The sequence below is a fragment of the Ovis aries genome, chromosome 20 (assembly GCF_016772045.2).
Source record: "Ovis aries strain OAR_USU_Benz2616 breed Rambouillet chromosome 20, ARS-UI_Ramb_v3.0, whole genome shotgun sequence".
NCBI lineage: Eukaryota > Metazoa > Chordata > Mammalia > Artiodactyla > Bovidae > Ovis > Ovis aries.
This window is the reverse complement of record NC_056073.1, coordinates 16,902,294-16,928,090: the sequence shown is the minus strand read 5'-3', so window position 1 is coordinate 16,928,090 and position 25,797 is coordinate 16,902,294. Positions and strand designations below refer to the sequence as shown.

Genomic DNA, 25,797 nt, shown 5'->3' with positions numbered 1-25,797 from the left:
TTGCCCTCCTTCCCCTCAAACTCCTATACCCCCATCTGTATTACAAAGCTGGAAAATGAAACATTCTCATATGGGCAGGAGCCCCAATCTGAAGAGCCAAGAGGTACCAACAAAGGAGACACCATCCCCAGGGCTCAGTCCAGGGGACCTGCCTGTAACTAAACACCATGGCAAGTGTAAGTGAGGCTGCTGCCTCTTTTAATTCCTTGAGTACCTGATTATTTGTTTCATTTTATCCATTACTAGTACTTGCTCTAACATATGTTTACCTTTTCCACAGGTGATTTCCGTTTAAACAGTTGGCAGAGTGGGTGGGGGTGGGCAGCTGGGGGCTTCTGTCCCCCCTGGTTGTTGGGGAGAAAAAGAAAAGTGGGTCATTGAGATTTTAGTGCTGTGTGTGAGCGCCTCTGCCTCTTGCAAATAGACACTGGATCCCTACAACAGACCTTGGGCTTCAAAGACCCAGAATGAAGCCAAGCAAGATGCTGTAAAGCGCACTGACAAGATAACTGTTCCTGCAAAAGGTAAGTTTCCTCCCTGCCATTTTTGTGGTTTCTTTACATTCAGTCAGGGAAGAGGTATCCCTGAACTAAGGTGCAAGGAAGCAGCATAGAGTGAGACATAACCATTACTTTTAGCAAAGCTGGAAGATTGCATTCCATGTGCACAACTAGGTCCTAAAGAAATAAAGAGAGCTATAAGACAGGAACAATCTCTACCCGTATGGCCAACAATCTAACAGATGTTAAACACACACATACCACTCTAAAAATAAAGCTGTCTTTGTGCTCACTTCGACAGCACATGGACTAAAATATGACTTTCTTCACCACTGACTTATGCACCAAAACCTTATTTGAAATCCAGGTGAAAAAGAACAGTAAGAGGTGCAGAATGACTGCCTTTTCCGCTAAGAACTATGAAATATTTTTGAATAGTTGTTATTAGGGGCTAAGTTGAGAAATAGAAAGTGTCTTTGTCTTTAAACTCCTCAGTTTCTTACTTTTGTAAGTAGTCAGTGCTCCTACATCCTTGATATCTGTAAAAGATAAATTCCTAAGTAATTAATACTAACGTGAGAGATTCTCATACAAATGGTGCTGGGCTTTTTAACTCTCCTAAGATACTTAGCGCTAGTTGGAATTTGAGGAGAATCAGCAACAGAAATGAGTCTGGCACAGAAAACTCCTAAATTAACCAGTTAGGGGATTAACCAGTTGGTGTTCCCAAAATGTAGAAGGGATAGAGGTCCTGAGTTCAGGCTTTAAGTTGGAAAAACATACCATTGAGATTCTAAATGCTCCTTCCGACTTGAAAGTGAGTAAAGTCCTTTATACTGTTAATCATTTCACGGCAAAAGGGAAGTGGGATTTCCTTTGGTTGCTGTCATCTTGGGTAGAAATGACTTACTTTCTTGACTTTGTTCCACTTCTTGCAGGCTCTGAGTTTCTGATTCCCATCACTGGATATTACTGCCAGCTCTGTGAGGAATTTTTGGGGGATCCAATTTCTGGAGAGCAACACGTGAAGGGTCATCAACACAATGAGAAATATAAGGTTGGTCTTTGTAGTAGCCTATGGAGTTTTCCCACTTTCTGCAGTAATCCTTTTGATGTTGTCAAGCTCAGAGCAAGAAAAAGTCCTTAACACTTCAAATTCTGTATAACCACAAGGAAGTTCTCAATCCTAGTAAGAAATGCTAACCTGAGAGGACCATTTATCCTTGAGGAAGGTGACTCAGAATTTTCATTAAATGAGTTCTAATAGTGGTAGGGCCAAATTTTCCCTCTTAAAATATTTTGCCCAGTTACTGAGCCTTTATCTTTTCTCTTCCCTAGAAATACGTGGTTGAAAACCCATTGTATGAGGAGCGACGGAATCTGGACCGCCAGGCTGGCTTGGCCGTGGTTCTAGAGACAGAACGGCGGCGGCAGAGTGAGCTGAAGCGCAAGTTCAGTGAGAGACCGAAGGAAGAGAAGAAAGAAAAACAGGCAAAGATTATGAAGGAAGTAAAGGAGGACGACAGGGTGTCTGAGGAATTAGAGGACCAGCTTTCTGAGGGTGGAAACTCCCCTGAAAAGGCTGAAAATAGAAAGAGGCCTAGCATCAAACTCCAGTTAAAAGAAGAAATAAAGAAAGAACCACCAATATCTTCCTCTTTCGGGAAATTCAGCTGGAAGAAGCCAGAAAAAGAGGAGGAAAAAAGTTTAGTGATCCCAAGTATTCCCAAAGAAGAGATTGTGGAAAGTGGTAAGGACAAAGAGGATGGCAAAGCTGATCCTGGGAAGACAAAGCCTATCAAAATCAAACTCTCTGGGAAAACTGTTGTTGCACATACTAGTCCTTGGATGCCTGTAGTGACAACTTCAACCCAGACTAAGATCCGACCCAACCTGCCCATCCCATCCACAGTCCTCCGCAAATCAGGTTCAGCCACAGTAAGCAAGCCAGCTCCGCTTAACACCTTTCTATCCATCAAGTCTTCTGGAACCACTGCTAAGCCTCTGCCAGTGGTTAAAGAGTCTTCAGCTGATCTCCTCTTGCCTCCCGACATCATCTCTAAAGCATTTGGAGGGGAAGAGGTGATTTTGAAAGGGTCTCCAGAGGAAAAAATGGTGCTGGCTGAAAAGAATGAGCCATCACATATACCTGAACAAATGCTACCACCTCCTCCACCTCCACCTCCACCGCCACCTCCACCACCTCCAGTTATACCTCATCCAGCTGCCCCCTCTCCTGCCCAAGCAAATGCTGTTTTGGCTCCAGTGAAATCAAACCCAGCTGTATCTCACACTGTCATCCCTGGCTTCCTGGGTGCTAACATTTTGAACCCAGTGTTACCGGTAGCCATCATGGCCTCAGCGCAGCCTACTGCCATTCCTTCTGATGAGACGGCTCCTGGGGTGAGTGAGAGTGACCGGGACCAGACCCTATTCTCTGTGTTGGTGCGTCCTCCACCTCCCCTCTCAAGTGTGTTCAGTGAACAAGCCAAAAAATTGGAAAAGCGAAATTCATGCTTAGCCACAGCCAATGCTAAGGATCTGTATGACATATTCTACAGTAGTGGTGGAAAAGGAGCCCCTGAGACTAAGCTGAGTGGTGGTCCATTGGCCAACGGGGAAAATAGAGCTGAAAATTCAGATACCTCTTCCACTTCTACTTTGAACAGCAGTGTATCCCAAGAGGAGTTGCCTTCAGGTAGAAATTTGGTCTCTGCTCCTTTGGTCAGCAACTCTGAAAAGCCTGTTTCAAAACCTCTGGTGTCCCTAGGAAGACTGTCAGCTGTAGAAAGTGTAGATTCAAAAAACAGAGGCAGCAGCTATGGCTTCCTGCAGCCTCTGACAAGGTTGTGCCAAAACAGGCCTTATGAAACTATTACCCCAAAGACAGAGACTTTGGCCAAGTGGGCTTCTGGTTCCTTCCAGAGTGATGCTAATAAGGATGTAGCTCCAGTGAGGAAAATTGAACTTGACCTGGGAGATCCTGGGCCACCAGGTGTGGAGCCAGCCTCTGAGCTGTCAGATACACAGTGTCATACTATGAAATCTCAGAAGTTGGTAGAAACCCACCTTGTGGAATCTAGTAAGCAACAAAGCCAGGAGCTCCACCAACCTAAGGATTGTGGGAAAAGTGAAGTAGAGACAAGCACTGAACTAAAAGAAGGAGGAGTGAAACTCTCTGAAAGGACAGTGAGAGAGGGAACAGATATCAGTGTTGGACCCAATAGCGTAGAGGACTCTAATTTGAACAGTGGGAACAGATGCATGTGGGAGGAAGAAGTAGAACAGCCCAACTCGCATAGGACTGACAAAAAGGCTAAACAGTCCAGGAAATTGATAATAGAAAGTAAAACTCAAGGTAAAGTAGTACCTGAATTGAAGACGCAAGCTGTCTCTTCCACAAAGGCAAAAATAGATTCATTTCCGTCTGAAGCTAGGTCTTTACTCCAGAACCCACAAGATGTGAAAATTTCTGCCCCAGGATTGCTTATTCAGTCCCCAGACAGATCAGATATGTGCTTGAAAGACCATGAACAGAAGCAAGGAGTCCCAACTGGTAGTGAGGAGTGGCTAGAAAATTCAGCACCAGAATCAGCTTCCAGAACTTCTAGGTATAGAAGCCTCAAACTGAAGAGAGAAAGATCAAAAGACTTGCAGGGTAAAATGACCTATAAACTGACTGTTTGGGATGAGAACAAGAAGCCAGAAACCTGGGAGAGCCTAGAGAAACCAAAAGCAGAAGCTCTGGAGCTTCGAGATGTCCATCCAGAACTAACAGTGACAATAGAGAGCAAGGCCTTAGAAAACTTTGAAGTTACAGATTTAAAAGTAGAAGAGCTTGCTGCCCTGGGAAGCCTGGGAGATATAGGTGTTGATTTCTGCAATACTCGGGTAGACCCAGCACATAGATCCCCAGTTGCCCTATCTCAGAAAGTATGTGAAGAAAATTCTGCGTCGCCTCTAGGAGGTAATCCCTCCACTCTCACCGGCTTTGAACCAGTACCATCCTTTTCTGAGTTTCCCTTAGATTCTCCCAAAACCCTGGTGCTGAACTTTGGAGCAGAGGGTGAACAAAACTCATCTAATCCCAGAACTGGGAGGATCGCTCCTAACGTTTTAAAAACTGGACTTCCTGTAGAAAATGTTGGCCTTGGCTTGGGGAATCTAGAGGGAACACACCAGGCCCTGGACCTGTTAGCAGGAGGAATGATGCCTGAGGAAATAGAAGAAACATCTAAATTAGAGAAACAAGATTCACTCAGATTGGAATCAGAAACAATTAATCCTTTAGCCCTTGGGCCATCTCCTTGCCTTCCAGACCTTGTTGATTTTGTCACACGGACATCTGGAGTTCAAAAAGAGAAGATATGTTCTCCTCTCTCTGAGCCAGGTGACCCTCCTGAGTGTAGTTCCTTGGAGATGGGACCACTGCAGCTAGAAATACCGAATGCATCCATCACGGAAGTAGCAGTTCCTCAAGTAGATGAGTATAGTGACAACCCTTTCAATGTGGTAAAATCTGTGGCTTCAGGGTCCCATACAAGGGAACAGGTAGCCGGAGGCAGTATGATCCCTCAGGAAATAGCTGCACAAGAAGCTGCAGTTGATGCCCTCCAGGACCACACAGAATCCAGTGTTCACAGCTGAGAAAGCATGTTCAGAGCTACTTGTGGATGAATCCTGTTGGCTTCTAGAAATCAGGTGCCCAGGTGACCCAGGACTAGTTGGATCTCATCTGGAACCTACACTTAAGAGATGCAGTCAGCATCTTAGAGTAAATGTTCATGGAAGCTAAAAAATTTACCTCCGTTCCTTTTTTCCTTAAGAAACCAGACAAATCAATCATAATTTCTATACATATCTGTAAAAAAAAAAAAAAGTATTTTCTGTTAATTATTATTATTATTTTTTTTTTTTGCCAATTTATTTTCTCCAACTTTGTCATTAAAATCAAATGTCTATCTGGCTCACCACCTAGTGTGCTTTGATTGTATTTTGGCTTTGACTCTGCCATTTCTGGGGGAGGAGGGAGACAGAGCTGACTTCTCCAATTGCTGTGTTGTATTCCCACCCAATTTCTTGGGCAGCTGATGGATCTCTGGGAGAAAGACCAGAAAGCCTGCTGAAATGGAAAACTACTGAGGAAGGAAGGATTGTTCATCTCAGGCTTTCCATTTGGATGGGCCTGCCTTAACATTGTTTGAAATGCAGCGTGAGTAGCCCTTATGTTTACTGTTTACTTCCTTGTGGCATGTCAGTCCCCACACTTCATTCATTCTGTTGCCCTTGCTTGAGTTGGTCCTGCTAATCCACAAACCTATTTGAAAATGACTTCAGTAAACATGGAAGAAAATCTACCAGGCTCACTTTTGGAAGACAACAAATCGGTAAGGCTTATTCATGGCTTGGTGCCAGGAGCAGATATGCTTTTTGGGTCCCTTTTGGTTTTGAAACGGCCTTTGTTCATTGTACTGTGATCCACTGACACTTTGTGCAAAATTATTTAGCAGCCATTTTCTATTCTGAAGAGGTAGAGGGTCTGAAGCTTGTTTTGGGATTGTACTCCTCTGTTCCACACTTATATGTATTCCTCCCTCTACCTCTCCCTTTCCCATTTTTTCTTCCATAGTGTGATGCTTTGGGTTGTACATTTGTTCAAAAGATTAAAGATTTATGAGTTGACTTGGACAAGTTTAACTTTATTTTTATTGTGTTAATTACTTGGAATAAATGCATTAATCTCATGTTTCTTTCTGGAGTTTTTGTTTTGCAACCACGCACATTTGAATTTCATAGGAAAGCTAGAACAATGAACTTCCTTTTCCCTGTTGTCTGTCTCCCCCTCCCAACCTTCTTTCCCCAGTTGTTAGGGCTACTTTTGTTCCATTATAGTCTGCCCCAGTGCTTCCTGGATGGGTAGTGAATAGGCAGCAGAGGTCTGGTTTTGGCATCCTTCTGTTATGCAGCTTTGTATATACTTTTATGTTGACTCTCCCAGTGCTCCTCTGGAAACTGAGCTCCCCAAAATACTCATGTTCTTGCTGAGGGTGCTCTTGGGCAACAGGGAGCTTGGTCCTTAGATTCTCTAATATCTCTCCCAATTTTCTCTTGACACTGTAACCTGGCTCAGTAGAGGCGTTGATGTCTTATTTTCCCACATGCCTCAAAAATAATGCAAAGTTGCTGGTCTTTTTTCCTAAGAATTCTTGTTTATCTGTTCTTTGTGTGCAGAGCTGCAGAATCCCTGTGTTAAGTTTATGAAGGCTATTTTTCTTCACTGATTTAGGAATTTAGAAGTTGTCCTGGCCTCCCTTCTTCGTCTTGTGGAAAGGGCACAGATTTGGAGTAGTTAGGTCTTTGGCTGATCCTGGGCCATTTGCCTTACTGTGGTTTCAGACAAGTTACTTTGCCACACTGCCGTAGGGATTTTTTTTCTTTAATATGGAGGACCATTATCTCCATCTCACACCAGATGAGTACAGGGTCAGCCATCCTGAACTGTCTTCCAAATGCTTTTTAGGCTGAAACCTGAGTTCAGTGCATCTTTTTGGCCTGGAAACCATAAGCAGATTCAGAAGTTTCCCTTTAACAAAACGTAAACCCAGGTAAGCTTCGGAGACAGATTTGTTTCTCCAAAGAACTGCTGTTCCCTCTCCATTCTAGGAGTTTGTTTACAGGAATTTGGAGAACATAAGAGTTTGAAAGGCCAGTTGTTACTGATTTTCAGGACTGTTCACTTAGTAAGTTCCACCTCCCATTGGGAAGAGATGGGTAAGTTTAGGGTAAGCGTGGAGAGGGGTTAATGCCATACAGATCCCAGTGCTAAACTCTTTCTCAGAGTCAGAATCTTACTCTCTGGTTAGAAGCAGGCCAATTGAGAAGGATGGGGAAGGGAAAAGACAAAATTTAGGCAGGGCAGAACTAACTTAGGGTCAGGAAGTTCCCCTGGAGAAGGGCATGGCAACCCACTCCAGTAATCTTGCCTGGAGAATCCCATGGACAGAGGAGCCTTGTGGGCTACAATCCGTGGGGTGGCAAAGAGTCGGACATGACTGAAGCGATTTAGCATGCATGCATGAACTAATTTAAGTAACTGGGGCTGGAGTACTTTGAGAAGCTCCTCTTGTACTCTTGATAAAGGGCCCCTACCAATCTTAGGCTTTTTCTAGAATAATGCCCACCTTTAAGAGCTGAAGCAGTGGTGGTCTTCATACCTGCCTGAACCAGCAGGAGAGTTTTTGGGATTCTGTAGTTTGGGTGGAAAGTATTGGTAGCTTCCTCTTTGATGACTGGGATAAGGTTTTGGAGCTTATCTAGAGAAGCCATTTGAAAGGAAGGGTAGAACTTGAATCCAGTTGCCAGCGCCTAGAGTCAGGGCCTATTTCTTTTTATTCAGTACTATCACAGTACTGAGTAAACTTTCATCTTAGGAGACGGGCACATGCAAAGAGTGGACCCTAATCTTTACATGTGGCTTATGGTGTCACATTACTTTTAAATATCTGCAAACATCAGAAACAGTTTTTATTTGACTCCCTCAATTATGAGAACAGATGATCAGCAGTTGGTTTCAGATTTTGGCGAACACCAAGTTTTACCTAGGTTGTGTAAGTAACCCCCTAAAACTTCCCCTTGGCTTTGTGAATGGAGGCCTTTGCTTTGTAAACCTCTCTTCACAGCTAGCTTCAGGGCACATAATATTCTTAATAACCCTCTGCTAAGTATACCTGTTTTACACTATGCCACTCCATCTCTGAAAAATGTCAACATGTTAGCTAATGTTTTGGTAGTAAACACGTCAGAGCGTATATCCATTTATCAGACTGCCAGGTTAAGAGACTGAGGAAGAATGGGGAGGTGGGACTGGGGAGTTTGGACATACAGAATACAGGTGTCCAGTAGGGGCATTAAGTGTTTTATTTTTTTAAAAAAATGGCAGGGGATCAAGGAGGAGACAGTAAGATGGGATTTTGTAAAAATACATATTCCCAAGCCCTGGTTCTAACTTCCACAAAGCTTACCTTTGTTCTAACCTACAAAGAACCTAAGCAAGTTCTTCATTAACAATTCTGTGAGAAGATGGACAAATAAAAATAATTTGAGATTGTGAGCACATTTCTTCTTTATTTAGAGCTTAATTTTACAATAATGTCTGTAATTTTTAACCAAAGATTACCTATATAATAACAGTATTCATTGATATGCCGAGCACCTGAATTTACAATGAAAACCTACCCTTGAAAAAAAATCATCACCCAGATTTGCCCTCAACCCTTAACACTTTGCAAGACTATGTGCATTTACATTGCAGCACTTATTGTGGTTGTACTTTTATATTTATGTGTTTCTTTGATTAATATGTGCCTCTTTCCCACTTCCTTCCCCCAACTAGACTAAATTCTTGAGAGCAGAAAGTCTGTCTTTTCTTACTGTTTTTTATCATTGTATTCACAGTACAGAGTTACCTGGCACATTTAAGAGTGCTTGATAAAAATTCAGTAGAAAAATTAAATTTGGTAGTAGTAGCTATTTTTTTTAAAAAATTAACTCTGAATACTTAGCAATTTATAAGTGAGTAAAAGCTGTAAATTGCTGATTGTATTTGCTGGGTGCTTAATACTTCAGAAGCTGACTGTCCTCTTGCTTCTGTCCTGGATCTTTATCTACAAGGTATTGTCTATAGCAGTGAGTGAATATCAAGGCTGCCATCATTTCAACAGCATTCCAGAATAGTGGTTGGTGCCAAGCGAGGATTGGGACATTGCCCCTGAAGCTCCTACAAGAAAAACAGGATGGGAAGGGAGCAGTGCATTGACTTTAGAGTTAACAATAAAAGATTTTGGGACTCTGATTTTCAGATGGCTCCTTTTCTCCTTTCAGCCAGATTTTATAGGCATGTTGAAGTAAATTAAACCCCAAATCCCTCTGATTTAGCCGAAGGAATAATTCAGCCTTTCACAGCCCAGCATCCTATTGTCACTTCATCAAGATTCTAAATCAGGCTGTCAATTTTATTCCTGGAAGGAGACAACCAAAAGAGTTGCCTTTGGAAAATGAAGGAGTGGTGCTTTCACTTTTTATTTTGTATATTTTTTGTTTGAACATTCTGACCATGAAAATGTATTTTATATAAAATACAAATATTTTATACCCATATAAAATATGTACACAGGGAATTTTTATGTCAGTGAGACCTGGTGCTGAGAATTGTAGATCAGATTTGTTTCCCCTTCTGTATACTTTTATGTATTAAAAAAATTAATTTAAAAAAAAGTTATCACTCAGGGCATTCCTATCTTCACAGTCATCAATTTTCCATTATTACAAATAGGTCTTGGTGCTTTTCCCTCAAGACTTCCAAAATTCCTCTATTTCCATCAAGGTGGGGCAATAAACATTGAAGAATACCACTCTTCTCTTCCTGTTCCCTAGCTGTAGTTCCTATCTCTGTGGAGCGGGTTATACATTTCCATTCATGCTGTATGGGTACTTAGACATTAAATTGTGTAAATCAAGATACCTGTCTTCACAAAGCTTACTTTATTGCAGGTATGCAAAAGATACCACAGAGTCTTTGCTGCGTTCAAAGGGACACAAGATAACATATCTAGATGTATTGATTAAAAGCTTTACAGGCTTTTGTTCCTTCCACTCATGAAGGATCAGGCAAGAAAAGTGTTTTGTAGTAAACGAGGGAAATGAGCAGAGGAAAAATAGAGACAGAGGGACTTCCCTGGGTGTTCAGTGGTTAGGACTCTGTGCTTCCATTGCCGGGGGCATGGGTCCAATTCCTGGTTGGAGAACTAGGATCCTGAGTGCCGCACAGCATGGGCCGCCCCTACTCCCAACCCATCAAAAAAGATAGAGTTACATCATGGTAGAGGAAGATAGCAAAAAAATTAAATCGACCATATGGAGGTACTGTTTTCTTTCATCTTCTCTCCGATACTTTGCCCCTGCTAAAGTTCTATCCAACCCTCCATAGCCTGCCTACATAAGGATGATTATGATGACATTTACCGATCTAACCCACTTATCTTCCTTTTTTTTCAGGAGCAATTGCAGAAGTCTAAAGATTTCTAGAAGGAAGGACTGCAGAAGACATTTTTGTTCAAGGGAGGCAGGGACAGAAGCCACAGGAACAGTGAGTGCCCCTGGGGCCAGTGGGCAGCATCACCACTAGGGTCTGACTTCCAGAAGGTGCGTATGATTGCTGGAGCAGGAATGGGTTGTGGAGAAGGTCTTGTTATTTTCGCTGCCAGGAAATGGTGAGTTGGGTGAGCAAAATGTTATTTGTATCTTTGTACCAGTAGAGGAGGAGCAAGATGAGGATAGGCACAGAAAGCATATATTTTAAACTTGCCACTCCTCATCTCAAATTATCTCCTAACTTCTATCTCTCATTTTGAGATTTCTTTTTATTTATGGCTGTGCTGGGTGTTCATTGCTGCATGCACGCTTTGTCTAGTTGTGTCAAGCTGAAGCTACTTTTTAGTTATGTGTGGGCTTCTTATTGTCGTGTCTGCTCTTGTGGAGCACGGACTCTAGCGTGAGCGGGCTTCAGTAGTTGTGGCGCACAAGCTTAGATGCCCCATGACATGTGGAATCTTCCCAGACTAGGGATCAAACCCATGTCTCCTACATTGGCAGACAGATTTCTTTTCCACTGAGCCAGCAGGGAAGCCCTCATTTATGTCTCATTTTATGCCCTGATACTTATGTTACAGTAGAGATACTCATGTCTCATTTTATGCCCTGATACTTATGTTACAGTACAGATACTCATGTCTCATTTTATGCCCTGATACTTATGTTATAAGAAGGATACAGACCTTCTTATCCGTTCTAGGCCCTTGGCCCAATGTTCCTAGCTAATAGAACATCTCCCATATCAGTTTTAGCCTTCCTTACTGGTCCATACAAAAAAATTGGGTATGTCCTTGGAGGAATGGAAAGTGTTAGTCACTCAGTCGTGTCTGACTCTTTGAGGCCCATGAACTGTACCCCGCCAGGCTCCTCTATCCTTGGAATTTTCCAGGCAAGAATACTGGAGTGGGTTGCCATTTCCTTCTCCAGGGGACCTTCCTGACCCAGGAATTGAACTCAGGTCTCCCACATTGCAAGCTGTCTGAGCCACCAAGGAAGCCCGTCCTTGGAGGAGTGGGATATAAATAGACAAAGGAGTCTTAAGAAAGGGGAGACGATCACAAAGGATAGTTTGAAAAATCCTGGGATTTTGGATTTCAAGACAACTATTAGCAGTTTCCATTCAGTCTTACTTTCCTTCTACACACAGTGAAGCTTTTGGTGTACAGAAAGAAGCAAGCATTTCAAAATACCAAGGAAACACCGTATTCTCTGTGCATCTAAAACACCTGTAGGTGCTTCTTTTACTCCCTTCTGTGCTTTGAAACTGGACTCAGGAACACAGGATGAGAACTTGACTTTTAGGTCCTTCAAACTCTAACATTTATTTAAATCTGAGCTGCTCCAACTCCAGATTTACCTTTAAAACTGTTAGCCTAGTTTTGTTTATGATTTGTAAACCTGGTACTTTTAGAGCCCTTGAGGTCTCCTGCCCAAATAAATCTGTAGTTTGGATAACTTTGAGAACTACTCATAACACTATAAATATAAAGAACTTCATAATGTACAACCAAAGCCATCAATAGAAGAAGAAAGAAGTAAGGAGTGAAAAAAAATCTCACAGGGCCTCTTTTTGCTGAACTTATATTCATTAAGGACTACTCATTCCTCAGGCATGACCCTGTGGATGACCCAGTGGAAAGCAGCCTGGTGCCAGGGCTTCCAACACTTTGTCACCACTACTTTCTGTCCTTTGCTCCAGCTCAAAATCTGTTTTTCATCAGCTACCACATTCCTCTGCTCAGGGACAATCAGTGGTATGGGTCACAGCTTTCATTCCAAAATGTGACTCACCTACCTACCAGCCTCTGGTTTGCTGCTTAGACCTCCCTTTGTCAGTGATGTCTGGGGGTCCACCTTTGAGATATGCTGATCTGGAGCATGGGCAAGGGAAAGCAAACATTTTTTGGAATAATATTTTTCCATTTGGAAAAAAATTTTCCCTTTTAAAATTTGATATGCTAGAGTTCACATGTTATTAATGCACAATAATTATTAATTATTGATTAATAAACCTTTTTAATCGAAATATTTCTGTAACATTAAATTTCACATAACACGAGTCATCATTTTAAAGTGTACGGTCCAGTGGTTTTTAGTATCTTGAAGGTTTGCAGTAACCCCCATTGTCTAATTTCAGAATATTTCCATCACTGTCTTAAAAACACATCCCAATTAGCAGACATTCCTAATTATCCCCTGCCCCAAAGCCACCAGCAATCATCAGTCTGCTTTGTGTCTTTATGAATTTACCTATTCTGGACAATTCATTATAAATAGAGTCATAATATGTGGCCTTTTGTGTTTGGTTTCTTTCACTTAACATTTTCAAGGTTCATCCATGTTGTGCTAGGTATCAGTAATTCATTAATATTTTGTAAGTGTAAGTGTTAGCTGCTCAGTCATGTCTGACTTTGCAACACCATGGACTGCAGCCCGCCAGTCTCCTCTGTCCATGGCATTCTCCAGGCAAGAATACTGGAGTGGGTTGCTGTTGAATAATATCCCCCGGTATAGATATGCCACATTTTGTTTGTCCATTTGTTGGTAGACATTTGTATTACTTCCACTTTTTGGCTATTATGCGGCTGTGAACATTTGTGTACAGGTATTTGTGTGGATGTGTTTTTCAGTTCTCTTGGATATGTACTGGCAACTGTTTTTAAAAAATACAATTTTTATTAAAGTATAAAGTGCATACAAAAAACAAAAGCACACACACCACAAGTGTTAAGTTCAGTACTTTTCACAAAGTGAACACTTTGTGTAATGCTTTGGGTGACCAACACCCAAATCAAAAAATGGAATGTGACCAGCACCCCTGAACCCTTTCTCATATACTCTTGGCAGTCACTGCTTTCCTGAATGTAACTGCTATCTTAAGTGGGTTTTGTTTTTGTTTTATGGAGGTGAAATTCACATAACATAAAGTTAGCCACTTTAAAGTGAACAAGTCAGTGGCGTTTAGTACATTCCCAACGTTGTACATCCAAAACCTCTTCCAGTTCTAAAACATTTCCACTACCCCAGAATAAAACCATTATACAGTTAGTTCCCATTCCTACCTCCCCTTTCTTTCTGTCTTCCTGGATTTACATATTCTGGATATTTCATATACATGGAGTCACACAATCAGTGATTTTTCTGTTTTCTTTCACTTGTAATAGTGTTTCTGAGCTTCATAGATATACCATGTATCAATGGTCCATTACTTTTTTATGGCTGAACAATATTCCATTGTCCGTGTATACCACAAGTTATTGATACATTCATCCGTTGATAGACATTTAGGTTGTTTCCACCTTTTGGCTATTGTGCATATTACTGTTATGAACATTTATGCATAAGTACTTATTTTGAGTACCTGTTTTCAGTTTTTTCAGTATGTGCCCAGAAGTGGAATTGCTGGGTCATATGTTATTATATATTTAACATTAATAGGAACCACCAAACTGTTTTCCCAGCACCTGAATCATTTTACATCCCTTCCAACAATCCAGTTTCTCCATATTCATGTGTGCAAGCATGCTTAATCACTCAGGCGTGTCCAACTCTTTGTGACCCCATGGTCTGTAGCCCCCAAGTCTCCTCCATCCATGGGATTATCCCAGCGCAAGAATACTGGAGTGGGTTGCCATTTCCTCCTCCAGGATCTTCCTGACCTAGGAGTCAAACCGGTGTCTCCTTTAGCTCCTGCATTGACAGGCAGATTCTTTCCACTGCGCCACCTGGGAAGTCCCTCCATATTCATAGCACGGTTAAATAGCATGGTTAAATTCCTTTTTCATGTACTATAACCATCCCAATATTTTATTGGGGTTTTGCTTTGTATTTCTCGATGACTAATGACATTGATCATCTCTCCGTGCTTTTTGGCCATTTATATATCTTTTTTGGAGAAATGTCTAATAAAGTTCTTTTCCATTTTAAAATAGTATTATTTGCTTTTTATTGTAGAATTCTAAGAACTTTTACTATTTTCTGGATACTAGACCTTTATCAGATACATGATTTGAATATATTTTCTCCCATTCTGTAAGCTGTCTTTTCACTTGGTTTTGTTGGCTCTTTTCTTCCTAGTCCCTCAAGGTGTAAGTGTGAGGTTGTTGATTTGAAATCTTTTTAAAAATGTATACTGGACTTGGGTGGCAGTTCAAGACTTTACCTTCCAGTGCAGGGGGTGTGGGTTTGATCCCTCATTAGGGATCTAAGATCCCACATGCCTGTGGCTGAAATCCCAAAACATAAACCAGAAGCAGTACTGTAACAAATTCAATAAAGACTTAAAAAATATATTCACAGCTATAGTTTCCCTTTGAGCACTGTTTTCACTGTACTTCATACATTTTGATATGTTGTGTTTTTATTTTCACTCATCTCAAAGTACTTTATAATTTCTCTTGTGAGTCCTTTGAACTGTTGGTTCTTTAAGAGTGTGCTGTTTAACTTCCACATTTTGTGAGTTTTCCTCCTGTTACTGATTTTCAGCTTTATTCCATTGTGGTTGGAGAAGATACTTTGTATAATTTTAATCTTTTTTTTCTTTATCTTTTTTTTTTTTAATTTTAATTTTTATTTTATTTTACTTTACAATACTGTATTGGTTTTGCCATACATTGGCATGAATCCACCACAGGTGTACATGCATTCCCAAACATGAACCCCCCTCCCACCTCCCTCTCCCTAACATCTCTCTGGGTTATCCCCGTGCACCAGCCCCAAGCATGCTGTATCCTGCATTGGACATAGACTGGCAATTCGATTCTTACATGATAGTATACATGTTTCAATGCCGTTCTCCCAAATCATCCCACCCTCTCCCTCTCCCTGTGAGTCCAAAAGTCTGCTATACACATCTGTGTCTTTTTTGCTGTCTTGCATACAGGGTCATCATTGCCGTCTTTCTAAATTCCATATATATGTGTTAGTATACTGTATTAGTGTTTTTCTTTCTGGCTTACTTCACTCTGTATAATCGGCTCCAGTTTCATCCATCTCATCAGAACTGGTTCAAATGTATTCTTTTTGACGGCTGAGTAATACTCCATTATGTATATGTACCACAGCTTTCTTATCCATTCATCTGCTGATGGACATCTAGGTTGTTTCCATGTCCTCGCTATGATAAACAGTGCTGCGATGAACATTGGGGTACATGTGTCTCTTTCTATTCTGGTTTCCTTGGTGTGTATGCCCAGCAGTGGGATTGCTGGGTCATAAGGCAGTTCTATTTGCAATTTTTTAAGGAATCTCCAAACTGTTATCCATAGTGGCTGTACTAGTTTGCATTCCCACCAACAGTGTAGGAGGGTTCCCTTTTCTCCACACCCTCTCCAGCATTTATTGCTTGCAGATTTTTTTTTCTTTTTTTTTTTCTTTTTTTGTTTGTCTGTTTATTTATTTATTCTTTTGCTTGCAGATTTTTGGATCGCAGACATTCTGACTGGTGTGAAGTGGTACCTCATTGTGGTTTTGATTTGCATTTCTCTAATAATGAGTGATGTTGAGCATCTTTTCATGTGTTTGTTAGCCATCCGTATGTCTTCTTTGGAGAAATGTCTATTTAGTTCTTTGGCCCATTTTTTGATTGGGTCATATATTTTTCTGGAATTGAGCTGCGTAAGTTGCTTGTATATTTTTGAGATTAGTTGTTTGTCAGTTGCTTCATTTGCTTATTTTCTCCCATTCAGAAGGCTGTCTTTTCACCTTGCTTATAGTTTCCTTTGTTGTGCAGAAGCTTTTAATTTTAATTAGATCCCATTTGTTTATTTTTGCTTTTATTTCCAGAATTCTGGGAGGTGGATCATAGAGGATCCTGCTGTGATTTATGTCGGAGAGTGTTTTGCCTATGTTCTTCTCTAGGAGTTTTATAGTTTCTGGTCTTACATTTAGATCTTTAATCCATTTTGAGTTTATTTTTGTGTGCGGTGTTAGAAAGTGATCTAGTTTCATTCTTTTACAAGTGGTTGACCAGTTTTCCCAGCACCACTTGTTAAAGAGATTGTCTTTACTCCATTGTATATTCTTGCCTCCTTTGTCAAAGATAAGGTGTCCATATGTGTGTGGATTTGTCTCTGGGCTTTCTATTTTGTTCCATTGATCTATATTTCTGTCTTTGTGCCAGTACCATACTGTCTTGATGACTGTGGCTTTGTAGTAGAGCCTGAAGTCAGGCAAGTTGATTCCTCCAGTTCCATTCTTCTTTCTCAAGATTGCTTTGGCTATTCGAGGTTTTTTGTATTTCCATACAAATCTTGAAATTATTTGTTCTAGTTCTGTGAAAAATATCGCTAGTAGCTTGATAGGGATTGCATTGAATTTGTAAATTGCTTTGGGTAGTATACTCATTTTCACTATATTGATTCTTCCGATCCATGAACATGGTATATTTCTCCATCTATTAGTGTCCTCTTTGATTTCTTTCATCAGTCTTTTATAGTTTCCTATATATAGGTCTTTAGTTTCTTTAGGTAGGTATATTCCTAAGTATTTTATTCTTTTCGTTGCAATGGTGAATGGAATTGTTTCCGTAATTTCTTTTTCTACTTTCTCATTATTAGTGTATAGGAATGCAAGGGATTTCTGTGTGTTGATTTTATATCCTGCAACTTTACTATATTCGTTGATTAGCTCTAGTAATTTTCTGGTGGAGTCTTTAGGGTTTTCTATGTAGAGGATCATGTCATCTGCAAACAGTGAGAGTTTTACTTCTTCTTTCCAATTTGGATTTGTTTTATTTCTTTTTCTGCTCTGATTGCTATGGCCAAAACTTCCAGAACTATGTGGAATAGTAGCGGTGAAAGTGGGCACCCTTGTCTTGTTCCTGACTTTAGGGGAAATGCTTTCAATTTTTCACCATTGAGGATAATGTTTGCTGTAGGTTTGTCATATATAGCTTTTATTATGTTGAGGTATGTTCCTTCTATTCCTGATTTCTGGAGAGTTTTTATCATAAATGGATGTTGAATTTTGTCAAAGGCATTCTCTGTATCTATTGAGATAATCATATGTCTTTTATTTTTCAATTTGTTAATGTGGTGAATTACATTGATTGATTTGAGGATATTGAAGAATCCTTGCATCCCTGGGATAAAGCCCACTTGGTCATGGTGTATGATCTTTTTAATGTGTTGTTGGATTCTGATTGCTAGAATTTTGTTGAGGATTTTTGCATCTATGTTCATCAGTGATATTGGCCTGTAGTTTTCTTTTTTGTAGTATCTTTGTCAGGTTTTGGTATTAGGGTGATGGTGGCCTCATAGAATGAGTTTGGAAGTTTACCTTCCTCTGCAATTTTCTGGAAGAGTTTCAGTAGGATAGGTGTTAGCTCTTCTCGAAATTTTTGGTAGAATTCAGCTGTGAAGCGGTCTGGACCTGGGCTCTTGTTTGCTGGAAGATTTCTGATTACAGTTTCAATTTCCGTGCTTGTGATGGGTCTGTTAAGATTTTCTCTTTCTTCCTGGTTCAGTTTTGGAAAATTGTACTTTTCTAAGAATTTGTCCATTTCTTCCACGTTGTGCATTTTATTGGCATATAATTGCTGATAGTAGTCTCTTATGATCCTTTGTATTTCTGTGTTAATTTTAATCTTTTTAAATGTACTGAGACTTATTTTGTGACCTAACATATAATCTATCCTGGAAAATGTTTTATGTGAGCTTGAGAAGATTGTGTATTCTGCTGTTTTTGGATATTCTGTGTATATCTGTAAGATCTAGTTAATTTAGTATTGTTCAAGTCCTCTATTTCCTTAGTGAACTTCTGTCTAGATGTTCTGTTCAATATTGGAGTATTGGAATCTCCCAATCTCCCACTATTGTTGTAGAACTGTTTCTCTGTTCAATTGTGTCAATATTTGATTCATATATTTTGGGTTTCTGTTTGACATGTATGCATTATAGTTTCTATATCATCTTAATGAGCTGACTCTGTCAGTGTATAATGACTTTCTTTGCCCTTTAACAATTTTTTATTTTTTAATTTAAAGTCTACTTTTTATTTAAAGTTTAATTTTAACATGGCTACCTCAGCTCTCTTTTGGTTACTATTTGCATGGAGTGTCGTCTTCCATCCTTTCAACTTATATGTGTGTTAGGATCTAAAGTGAGTTTAAAGTGAGTCTCTTGTAGACAGCATATAGTTGGATTTTTTTTTTCATCCATCTACCAGTTCTTGTCTTTTAATTGACGGGTTTAATTTCTTTATATTTAAGGTGATTATTGGTAAGAAAGTACTTATGATATCTTGCTATTTATTTTCCTCTATCTTATGTCTTATCTCCTATCTTTTTTGTTCCTCAGTTCCTTCAATACTGAATTTTGTTTAATTTATTTTCAATGTATTGTTTTGATCCTCTCTTTATTTCCTTTTCTATATATATATTTTAGATTTCCTCAGTGGCTACTGAGTGGGATTATAATTAACATCTTAAATTTTATAACAGTCTCATTTGAATTGATACCAACTTAGCTTCAATACTGTACAAAAAATTCTTATTTTGCTCCTATATAGCTCCATCTCTCTCCTTATGTTTTGTCACAAATTACATCTTGATAAATTATGTGTTGATTAACTAGTTTCATAATTATTGTTTTGTGTGTTTTTCTTTTTAAAATTAATTAATTTTAATTGGAGGCTAATTACTTTACAATATTATAGTGGTTTTTCCATACATTGACATGAATCAGCCTGTGTGTTTGTCTTTTAAATCATATAGAAAACAAGGAGAGTGGTCACAAACCAAATAATACTGGCTTTTATATTTACTATGTTACCTTTCCCAGATTTCTTTCTCCTTTGTATGGCTCTGAGTTATTGAGTTACTGTCTGTTGTCCTTTTATTTCAACCTAAAGACTTCCCTTTAGCATTTCTTGTAGTCTAGCATTGTCTAATAGTGATAAACTCCCTCAGGTTTCACTCTCTAGGAAGGCTTAAGGTTTTAATTTCCTCTTTGTTGTGAAGGATAGTTTTGTTGGATTCTTGGTTGAGAGTTTCTTCTTTTAGCATTTTATGCCACCCCAGTCTTCTGACCTCCATGACTTTTGGTGATAAATCAGCTGTTAATCTTATTGAAGATCCTTTGTACATGATGAGTCACTTCTCTTGTGCTGCTTTCAATATACTCTCTGTCTTTTGTCACTTTGATTGTAAAGTGACTTGGTCTGGATCTCTTTGAGTTTGCTCTGTTTGGAGTTTGTTCTACTTCTTGGATGTGTAGATTCATGTCTTTTGATGAATTTGGAGAGTTTTCAACCGTTATTTTTTGCCACTTTTCACTCTCTCCTCTTTCTGTAACTCCCATAATGCATATGTTGGTCTGTTTGTTGGTGTCCTATGCGTCCTTTAGGCTCTGTTTATTTTTCCTAACCATCTTTTCTTTCTGATACTCACATGATTTCAGTAGTTCTCTCTTCCAGTTTACTCATTTCTCTCCTGCCAACTTGAATCTAAAGCTGTTGAACCCCCAGAGTGAGTTTTTCATGTCAGCTACTGTACTTTTCAGTTCTAGAATTTTATTTGGTTCTTTTTATATCTTTATATTGATATTTGTTCATTCTCCTGGGGGTTTTTTTGTCCATTATTTTCTTTAGCTCTTTGAGCATATCCAAGACAGTTGGTTGAAAATATTTGCCTAGTAAGTACAGTGTCTGGGCTTCCTTGGTGATGGTTTCTATAAATTTCTTTTTTTCCTATGAATGAACCATATTTTCTTTATTCTTTTTATACCTTGTGATTTTTTAGTTTAAAACTGGACATTTTGACTATTATAACTTGTCAGCCTGGGAATCAAATCCCCTTCCCAGGGTTTGCTGTTATTGAAGTCTGTAGCCATCATTTGTTTATTGAATTTTCCAAACTGTTTTTGTTAAGACTGTATGTTTGTGTGTGGTCCTTAAATCTCTGTTCCATTATCACAGCAGTCAGTGACCTGATGGAGATTTCTTTAAATGCCTGGAGTGGAAAATCGAATAAAAACAGACTAAAACCCCACCTCTCCTGGTCTTTGCAGACACTGACCTGGGGGAGGGGTGCTAAGTACTTCAGTGCTAAGCCAATTTTCCTAGAACTCTGCCTTAACCTTCACTTTCTGGCTGCATGAAGCCCAAAGTTTAGCTGAACATGCAAGCCTCAGGTCCTCTCAGGTCTTTTCTGAACCTTTATCTGTCCCTGGGCATGTATTTTTCATCCGGAATTTCCCCATACACCTGGTAGCCATCTAGAGTTCTTATTTCCCTGTGTCTTCCTCATCAGTCTTCTCAACTTTTAGATTTGTCTCCTGGTTGTTCCATTCACTGTTTCTTTATCTAGGCAGCCACTGGTAGTATATGTCTTTAAATGGTTTCAGTGAATGTTTTGAAAGCTGCTCCAGCTTGAGGGAAGCAAAACAGGGTCAGCCTTAGCACAGATCCTTCAGAGAACCACCAAACAAGGCAAAATCCACAGCTACAATCTTTTGAGAACAAGGTGCATATTGCCATATTGCTTTCTCCTGGTAGTAGCAAGCTATACCAGGAATGTGGACTGCTATCCCAATGGCCACCTCCAAGCTGTGGAATAAGACATGTTAGATAGGTAAGCAAAAATGCTGCAATGCTTTTTTACTGAAATTTTGCAGCTACTTTTTTCATTAAGCACACCACTGGTTGGACTCCATTGTAAAATTTTTATTAGATTCCAAAGTTCTCAAGAAGATGATTCTGTCAGTTTTTGCCAGCTTGATGATAACTTCAGTGGAGGAACTGATTCTTGGAGCTCTCTGCTCTGCCATTTCTGTGACATTATAGTATATTACTTTTTGAGGAACTGTCAATCTGTTTTCCACAGCAGCTGTACCACTTTACATTCCTACCAGAAATGTGAGGTTTAATTTTTTCCACATCTTTCCAACACTTTTTAAAAATATATATTTATTTTTTAATTTTTTAAATCTATTTGTTTATTTTTGTCTATGCTGGACCTTCGTTGCTGTGCATGGGCTTTCTCTAGTTGTGACAAGTGGGAGCTACTCTCTAGTCATGATGTGTGGGCTTCTCATTGCGGTAGCTTCTCTTTTTACAGAGCATTGGCTCTAAGGCGCACAGGCTTCATTAGTTGTGGCACATGGGCTTAGTTACCTCATGGCACATGGAATCTTCCCAGACCAGGGATCAAACCCTTGTTCCTTGCATTGACAGGAGGATTCTTAACCACTGGACCTCCAACATTTGTTACTTTCTGTTTTACTTTTTTAATTATAGCCATCCTAGTGGGTATGAAGTGGTATCCTTATTGTTTTGATTTGCATTTATTTAATGATTAATGATGTCAAGCATCTCTTTATGTGCTTGTCAGCCATTTGTGTATCTTCTTTGGAGAACTGTCCAAATCCTTAATTAGGACTGTTTTGGTTGTAACAGAAACTGAACTCATACCGCTTAAGAAAAAAGAAAAAGAAAAAAAGAATAGATGGTAATTTGTGGTTTGGTAACTAGGAAACCAAATCAGAGTTAGATCCAGGATGTCAAAAGTGTCATTGGGCCTCTTTGTTCCCCATTTCCTCACCTCTGCTTAACTTCTTATTTTCTCTTCACTAAGGGGCAAGTTAAGCCCTGGAGTCTCAAGTTACCATTGTTTTTACAGGCTTCTATGTAGGAAATGAGAGTGTATCTTTCCTTATAGCTCCAAAAAATTCTCAGGGAGGATGTTGATTCATGTGAATTGGGCTACATTTCTATCTTTGAACAATTACTGTGGCCAAGTGGATGAAGTATCCAGACCAAGCCCCAGTCATTAGCTCACCCTGGGAAGGCAGGGTCTACCTTGCTGAGGAATCTAGACTAAGTTGAATTAATGTGCACTAAGGAAAATGAGATTCTCCAAAAGAAATGCTTCTAAGTAGAAAATAAAATGTTCATTTAGTACCTTCTTTGTTTAGCCTTCTTCTTTGTGGCTTTTTATCAAAAGATGGGTGCTCAGGTTTTTATCTCCACTAAGATACTAGTAATTGCTGCCCTTTTTTTGGTGGTGAGTTGTGGGGTATACGAGATTAGAAATAAAGACCTTATAGCTCTACATGTTCCAAAAGCTCAGGAGAAGAGGAGAAAGAACCCAATCATTTTGGAGTTGGGAAGAGGGTAGAACTTGGCTTCTGATTCTGTGAACTTGAACTTCATAGAGGAACTGAAAGACTTCTCTATAAAAAGGTAAGCATTTGCATTTGTTGAAATTCATAAGATTAAACTGTTTTAGTCTCATTACAAAGTCTCATGACCTGAAAGGACTATTCTTGTACATTATAAAATTAAAAAAAAAAAAATTACCCCCAGACCTTAGTGAGAAGATGAGGAAGTTGCAGATAGTTTCCACCAAGGAGCACTGTCACCATCTATCAGATTTGTAAGTAAGCTGACCACCAAGTTTTACTCCTCTGTTTCCAGTATATGGATATATTTTTCATGCTGCCGATTATTTGGAGGTCATTTTTAAATATACACTTTAAGATGAAATGCACATTCCCAAGTAATACTTGAGAAGCCAAATCCATCTTTGCATGGAAAACCAGCATTTAAAGCTGTTATTGATTTCTTCACAAGTGTATGTTTTGGGCTTCCCTGGTGGCCCAGCAGTAAAGAATCCACCTGCAATGCAGGAGATGCAGGAGACATAAGTTCCATTCATTGGGAAGACCCCCTGGAGGAGGCTATGGCAACCTACTCCAGTATTCTTGCCTGGGAATTCCCTTGGGCAGAGGAGCCTGGTGGGTTACAGTCCACAAGCATATGTTTGAAGGCAGCCATGGTAAAGGGTCAAGAAGTCCTTTCTGACAGTCTTGATTCTGAATTAGTCCAACTGATGCCACTGAATCACAAAATGTAGTTCTCTCAGTTGCCCTAAGCAGCTAACCACAAGTAGCTAATACAGAGTGCTCTCAACAGGTTCATCTGATGGCAAGTTGATGCTGAGAAACAAAGGAAAAATTGGACAGACTCTTGAAAGCTTCAAAATGTTGATTATGCAGCAGCAATTATTTACAAGTGGGAGGATTAGTGTATTTCAAGAAAGTATTTCAGTTTTGTGTGTATGTTTCTATTTTTGTGTGTGTTTTTTGTTTGTTTTCACTTTTCATTTATAAAAAGTACAGCTTTCTAGTTGGAGGGGATATTCAAAACATGGAATGAGAAAGCACAGGGTTATGGGTAATAAAGGTTGAAAAACACAATGATAAAGAGATAAGACTGATTTTTTGATAATATACAGAACTGAGTGAAACCTTTTAAAGGAGTCATTGTAGATACAAATTTTGATAATGCCTTAAAAGTAACAAGCATATGACCATGTACTTGAAAAAGTCTACAATAGTATAAAATAAGTGATTTATAGTTGTAATTAAAACTCATTGCAGCACTAACCTGACATATGATAACATATCAGTAAGGTGCTTTATAGTTTATATAACACTTTCCTGCAGTCTCTCCTTTGCCATATATTTAATGATGGCATAATTGTGCTACCTGCTAATTTGACTTAATTAGTAAGTTCTTGTGAATGACTGTAATTAGAGGGACTGATTTACTGCCCAAGCAAATTTTCAGTTCTCTTTTTACTTTATTAGTTATAATCACGATCAGTTTAAATCGTATTCCATTTTGCATCGTACATGCTGATCCTTATGTATATTAAGAAACAACTACTGATTCTTATTCCTTGACAGCTGAACTCCTCTTGCTCCAGGGCTTTTGTTATAACAAAACTTTCAACCCCTACCAGTCCACTGATATCTCCCACTGGTCCTCATCTACTCACACTGGAGGGATACTTGTGTGCAACATTTAACATTCATTCACCAAAAAATATTTATTGAGCACCATGTGCCAGAAATTGAGCAAGACACTGGAAGCATACATAGTCCTGGGTCCTGCCTTCACAGGGTCACAGACTAATGGGGTAGACAGAGCCTAGATTGTGGCAGGAGAGGTGGGCAGAAAGTTGGCAGACTTCTTTTTCCTCATTTGGTTCAGCACTCAGGAAGGGAAAACATAGCTATCATAGGTTGCACTCCCTCTACCCTCAGCACAGGATGCTGTAGGAGGGAGTGCCTGGGGCCAATAGCCTGGTACTAAATAGGTGAGGGGGAGAGCTGAGGTTAGGCAGGAGTTAGTGAGGTGAAGATATTGGAGAAGCAAGTTCCCAGAAAAGAGGTAGCATCTGCAAAGGCCCTAATGCAGGAAATAACTTGGCAGATTTAAGAAGCTCGTTTAGTATAATTACAGAAATTGAGGCAACAGGAGAAATGGCTTAGAAGACTGGAAAGGCGGAGAATCCTAGAACCAAGTTAAAAATTTTATCTTGAGGGACTTCCCAGGTGGGCCACTGGTTGAGAATCTGCCTGTCAGTGCAGGGGACACAAGTTTGATCCCTGGTCTAGGAAGATCCCATATACTGCAGGGCACCTGAGCCCATGCACCACAACTGCTGAAGCCAGCATGCCTATAGCCTGTGCTATGCAACAAGAGAAGCCACCACAATGAGAAGCCTGTGCACCACAATGAAGATTATCCCCAGTGCCACAACTACAGAAGCCCTGCACACAGCAACAAAGACCCAATACTGCCAAAAATACATTAATTAAGACAATACTTTATCTTGGTGCTAAGAAGCCATGGAAAAGTTTTAATGACATTTCCCTGCCTCTTGTATCTCAACCCATTAGTTACCTGGATAGGCCCTCTTATCTTCAGGTACAGAGATGCTATGCAGACAAGTGTAGTATCCTTTCAGACTGAAACACATGGATAGCTTAGCAGAAACCATACTTAGGAGCATCAGGTAGAAAAATATGAACTCAAGAGTCAGATGCATGAAGGTCTATTAATGTATAATATTGAACACATTTCTTAACCTCTCCAAGCCACTTTCCTTTTCTGTACAATTGGTAATGTAACATTGAAATCCATTACCACATTGTTGTTAGATCAGAAATAACAAGTACAGTACCTGTGATTGGCATTCCATAGGTGTTAGCTGCCACTATTTTAGCAATGCTCCCTTGCTAGCACAAATTTCAAACCCTCTTGGGGAATGGAATCACAATATATCATCAAATTATGAAGAAACCTTAAAGATGTCTGTATATGATGCTTGGATTTTTTCTGCAACACTGATGAACAGTTG

At 39.7% G+C, this 25,797-nt stretch overlaps 1 protein-coding gene across 12 annotated transcripts in view; it reads left to right on the top strand.

The window, feature by feature from the left end:
* ZNF318 (zinc finger protein 318) overlaps positions 1-23,845 on the top strand; it is a 44,905-nt gene extending 21,060 nt beyond the window's left edge. For 2 of the 12 annotated variants that reach the window (XM_027959133.3, XM_060403641.1), the window contains exons 8-10: positions 425-524; positions 1,439-1,557; positions 1,839-6,244. In XM_027959133.3, coding sequence (XP_027814934.2) covers positions 425-524; positions 1,439-1,557; positions 1,839-5,147 — 3,528 coding nt within the window. In that variant the 3' untranslated portion in view covers positions 5,148-6,244. Of the gene's footprint in view, positions 1-48; positions 525-1,438; positions 1,558-1,838; positions 6,245-10,553 lie in introns of those variants that run through there. The other 10 variants (XR_006057372.2, XR_006057371.2, XR_006057370.2 and 7 more) reach the window with 10 other exon arrangements.
* The last annotated feature ends 1,952 nt before the right edge of the window (positions 23,846-25,797 follow it).